General features: G+C 41.1%; 1 protein-coding gene and 1 long non-coding RNA gene across 5 annotated transcripts in view; one reads left to right on the forward strand and one right to left on the reverse strand.

The window, feature by feature from the left end:
• Positions 1-5,075, forward strand: part of LRRC74A (leucine rich repeat containing 74A) — a 20,719-nt gene extending 15,644 nt beyond the window's left edge. For 3 of the 4 annotated variants that reach the window (XM_010711750.3, XM_031553617.1, XM_031553616.1), the window contains 4 exons: positions 752-895; positions 2,183-2,290; positions 2,912-2,997; positions 4,825-5,075. In XM_010711750.3, coding sequence (XP_010710052.2) covers positions 752-895; positions 2,183-2,290; positions 2,912-2,997; positions 4,825-4,900 — 414 coding nt within the window. In that variant the 3' untranslated portion in view covers positions 4,901-5,075. Of the gene's footprint in view, positions 1-751; positions 896-2,182; positions 2,291-2,911; positions 2,998-4,276; positions 4,790-4,824 lie in introns of those variants that run through there. The other variant, XM_019615769.2, reaches the window with a different exon arrangement.
• Positions 1-5,081, reverse strand: part of LOC104911202 — a 40,443-nt gene that overhangs the window by 8,218 nt on the left and 27,144 nt on the right. The window contains exon 2 of the long non-coding RNA XR_004159953.1: positions 4,177-4,308. This is a non-coding gene — a long non-coding RNA (uncharacterized LOC104911202). The remainder of the gene's footprint in view (positions 1-4,176; positions 4,309-5,081) is intronic.

Here is a 5,081-nt window from a genome sequence, read left to right on the forward strand (position 1 = left end):
TTTTTTTCCCCAGACAGTAAACTAACATCACAAAACCCTGAAACAGGACACTGTGCTGCTGTCCATTCTATAAACAGAAAACTCAGAGTGTGAGATCTGACATGCTGAACTGCCACTATTCTGTCTGAAATCCTTAGGAAAAAAGCAACGCCAGGCCTTGCACTGCTAACTGGAATTTCCTCTTTAGGGTTAGACAAGGAAACAGTGTTTTACCATAACTACTTTTCATCTGAAAACACAGAGACTCTTCCCAGATAGCTTCATCTCTCTTGTCTGGGCTACAAAGCCACGTTGCCAGGGATACTCATCTTTCTACTCCTTGGCTGATACTGTTTTCATTTTTTCTGAACTCTAAGACAAATTTTGGTTACTTAAGTGTTTGCCTGACTGTCTACGTATTGTTAGAATGGAGAGGAGATCTGGGCAGAACTGTCTGTGAGATGAACACGGATCGCCTAATGTTCAGTATAGTTTTCAGTATAGGCATTTACCTGATGGACATTTACCTTAATTAAATTAATTTCTGCGTAAATTATAGGTCCTTTTCTGACTCAGATATGGGAAAAGAGAACTAAGAACACTTATTTAGGGTCAGTCTTCCATAGGATTCCTGAAAGTGAAGATCAGGTACAGGAAAATGGCATCACCTTAGGAAAAGATAGTTAATGTTGGCTTTAGATAGATCAGTTAATGCAAACAAGTTGTTGTTCTCTGGTCATCCACACTCACTATCCCTCCTTCTGTGTTTCAGAATGTCCTGGTGAATGAAACTTTTATCAAGTTGCTGGAGTTAGTGTACCAAACACGGCCTGAACTAGATGTTATCTATGGGGAAGTTGAAGGCTGCATCTCCAAAATCTCCAATCGTCATCCAAATCCTATGAAAGTGATTCAGGTGAGCTACTGAATTTTGTTCCATAGATCTCCTGTACACAGCACCCATGCCTCAAGCACTTGAAGAGAAAGAGTTTGGAATGGATAAGCGTTCTTCCAAGTAGGAAATTCAGGCAAATTCCTTTAGAAAAGTATATTCAGAATCACAACTGCACATTCACATCTCTTATTCCATGCAGATTGACCAACTAAATCCTTTAGTTTTCAGGAGAAGCTGAATGCTTTGGGATCTGAGCATATTGGGCTAAAATAAAATGCGCACGGGGGTGGCTTTTGATTTGCATAGTTGTGATTTAGTAATAATAATCCCATGTATTTGTATGAGATCATTCATCTATGTATTTCTCTTTCAAAAGTGCATCCAAATTATTTCTCCCACGGCTGGGAATACTGACTAACAGAAGCTGTGCAGTTTGACAGTCTTCAAAAAGCAGTGTCAGAGATGACAACATAAGCAAGCCCAAAGTGCTGTAATTACTGCACTGTGTTGTCTGACGTTTCCATCTGAATAGATGTTTCCTTGCTGAGGAGGACAAACTGATTGGTTTCAGGTTTGATCAAAATGAACATGCACTCTGCTCACCAAGCCACTACCATAGCTGAAATTCACAGAACTCTTCACAGACAGTTGTGATTTAGCATCAAAATGAATGCGTTTCATAAAAATAGGGTATGGTAATATAAGCAAATACTGTTCTAACTAGAAAATGCTTAGCTTTTTAAGATCTGTAATTTCTATAGATAGCAGCAGATGGTGCTATCCTCCTGGCTGGAAGGCAACGCGGCACTGGAGCACTACTAAGTTAATAACCCTTGCACTACCAGCTTTTCTGTGCTTTCTAGCTGTTGTGGAGATTTTTAGGTAATTGGATGAAATCTTGCTGTATGTATGACTTCAGATGAAATTAAGTAAAAGTTTAAGCTCTTAGTTCACATCAAACAGTGCTGCTGTGATTCACAGCTAGTGACTGACACTCATACTGGCATGCTTTGCAGTTTCTATCAGCAGTTACGGTAACCTTCCTTCAAACAGATAGGAGTCCAGAGAAAAGAAACTAAAGTGATCCTAGATTGGGAGAAAAGGATTGTATTTGGATTAGACAGCCCAGCCAAGTAGTGCTGGTGGGATTTTGTTCAGACAGTGGCTGCATAAATAGTTAAGGAGAAATACATCTCAGAGATAGGCTGAGTAAAGGCAGGATGGAGGAATAAGAGGAGAGCTTGCAGCAGGCATCAGTGGCTGTTTCATCTCATGGTTGTGCCTGTGTTTTATCTCTGCTTCTCTTAGAAATATTTGAATGAACACAACCTACGACTCTGGGACTTTTTTAGGAAAATTGACAAGGATGGAAACATGAAGATCCCTGTGTCAGACTTCAGGAGAGCCATGATGCAGGTGTGTTCAAGAAATCGTGCTCCTCCAACAGCATACTGCTCTGAGGAAACCCCTCTGCTACACCACAGCAACAGTCAGCCTTGCTGGTGATGTTCCAACAAGTAGGCTAAAGGCACCCACTGCAAAAGCTGAGCCTCCAACAGATTCCAACAGAAATGCTGTGATATTCAGTAAATACTGCAGAGGGCATCAGTGATTATCTGATCAAATTTAGAGTATCACAAGAACCTTGAAAAAATCACAGAGGTCAGCCTTTTGTACAGGATATAACTACTTGGTCTTAACAGATAATCATTTCTTACTGCTATGAGAAAGTGAGTTATTTAAACCCTTGCTCCTTCACACTAAGTAGACAATTCTCTTCTTGCTAGAATTACCACAGTGATGATACCAGTAGCACTGGTCACCTCTGTATCATGCTACTTTATACCTTTGCAAAAAAAACACAAAACCCACATTATTTTTATCCTCCCCACCATCACTCTGAATTTTTACATCCTGTATTTTCCACGAACCAGGCTCTCTCCTCACCTATTAGGCGATGGCCACACTCCAATCTGATACAGAGGATTTTTCTGCTGTAAAATGAACAGATTTGTAAATATTTCTCTCTCCTGTTAGCAATCAAACATCCAACTGGATCGGGTCCAAATTGTGGAACTTGTGCGAAAACTAGACCAGAATCAGACAGGGATTGTAGACTATAGGTAAGTGACTCCACTTATTTACTGTCTTTTTTTTTTTTCTTCCAAATTTTTATAATATAAAGTAAACAACCCCTCATTCAATTTAGTTGTTAAAAGGACACGTTTCTTATCAATCCAGCAAGATTTATTACACACTACTTACTTAAGTGAAAGGTAGATCACACCACACCTCGTACATTCAGAAGCTTTAAAGAACCAAACTACAAGTCAGGATTATTTTTCTGTTTTATGAACTTCCTGTGAGAGTGCATGGATCTCAAAGCTGAATGGCATTTTCATTCATACTCATAAACCCGCATGAGAAGCATCAGCTCAATACTGTCTTCCCCCGAAGCTAAAGTACAATTTGCAAAGGCAGCATATCTATGCCTTCAGACCTTTTCCTCCATCCTCGGGGACTTTTATTTTTTTCTTTCTCTCTGATCATTCTTCTTAGGAGACCTAGTTTTCCCTAGAAACCCACCTTCAAACTACAGAACTTTTCATTCTCTTGAAAGTGCCTAAAGTGCCTCTTTCTTAGTGCCTGTAGCAATCATGTCCAAGTTCTGAGAGTCTGAGCAGTCAGCAACAAACTCCTTGGAGGTTGCCAGCTGCTGCAGGCTAAACCCCTTGTCATTGGGCAACAGACTTCCCCCTAGATTTGCAGTCAGTTCTGACATGTGACTCATAACCTGAAAGCCCTATTAATGATGGCCAAATACTCCCACCCCTTAGTGTACATGTTGTAGGGTTTAAATATAAGCCGTAGTCTAGTTTTAAGGCTAGAAACAATGGGTCAGCTTTGCAAATCTTTTTATTTCCCAGCCTCATAATGTTTTCAAAGAGCAGCTGAGTTATGAATGACTTTATTAGACCCAGTTTTTATTCCTTTTCATCTATCACTGCCATGCTAAAGGCATCTATGTTCAGGCACTGTATAGGCTTTAGCCTGGTTAATCTTGAATCAGGTTACATAGGTAACCAAGTACTTTAAGCACAAATTACAAAAGTGTGGTTGAGCAGTAAGCAAATGAGGAACCACTGAAACCCAGTGGACAACAAAGGCTGCTGCTGAATTGATGTGGAAAGAAAAAATAAATATAGATACTCCTTATCAAGCTGCTTAGTACATTTTAACACTGAATTAGGTGTGTTAGTGGCAATATTCACTTTGCAGACAAGAGTCAGAAGAGCTGTCACCTTTGCTGTCCTTACTGTTTCCACCTCAGACCATTTCCTCAGTCAGTGATGAGCTGATGCTCAGGTATTAATATTGCTTCATCTCTTTCTTTTCAACCAGTCACTTGAAAGAGCAGAAGCCAGAACAGAAACCTGTGAAAGAGGAAATAAAGGAGATGTAAAAATGAAGTGAGAAGGCAGGTCAGCCAGTGTAATATAGTAGGAGAAACACTGGAAGAAAATTCACAGTGGCCCTGGGCTTGGGGGGATTTGAGAGAGTTCAAGTGATCGAATGTAGAAATAAAGTCAGTGTTCCTCTGCAAGGCAAGTATGGTGGTTTTGGTCAAGAGTTGGAGCCAGTTACCAAATCTATCTCACAGCTACTCACTGGCCTACAGACCTGTATCGTATTCTCTACCCTCCCACACTTCCCCACCACTTTTCTTTCTTCCAAGCTGAAACATGCCAACTATTCAATCATTTCTCATAGGACAGACTCTGTTGATCCTCGTTTCCCTTCTCAGAACCATTCCCAGGTGGAATATATGGGAGTAAGAATCACAACTGCAACAAGCATTCAAGACACTGATGAGTTTGCACATGCATGAGTGTAACACTGTTTCCTTTCATTCTCTTCTCCTTTCCTAAAAACTCCCAACGTTTTATTAGCTTTCCTTGGCTGTTAATGAGCACCGAGGTATGTTTCACAGAACCAGACACCAGACCTGCAAGATCTTACTCCTAAATACCAAGCCGAACCATAAAGCCCATCCTTTTACACGGGAAAAACGTGAAGGGGGCGGCGCGCTCATCATTTTGCACTTCGAGATTTCTTCTTCCTAAGACAGAGCAGCTGACGCACCGCTCCCGTGACGGAAGGACGCTCCTGGGCCAGGGCTGCGAGGAGCCGAGGCCGGCCCTGCGGC

This window comes from Meleagris gallopavo, chromosome 5, assembly GCF_000146605.3.
Source record: "Meleagris gallopavo isolate NT-WF06-2002-E0010 breed Aviagen turkey brand Nicholas breeding stock chromosome 5, Turkey_5.1, whole genome shotgun sequence".
Taxonomy (NCBI): Eukaryota; Metazoa; Chordata; class Aves; order Galliformes; family Phasianidae; genus Meleagris; species Meleagris gallopavo.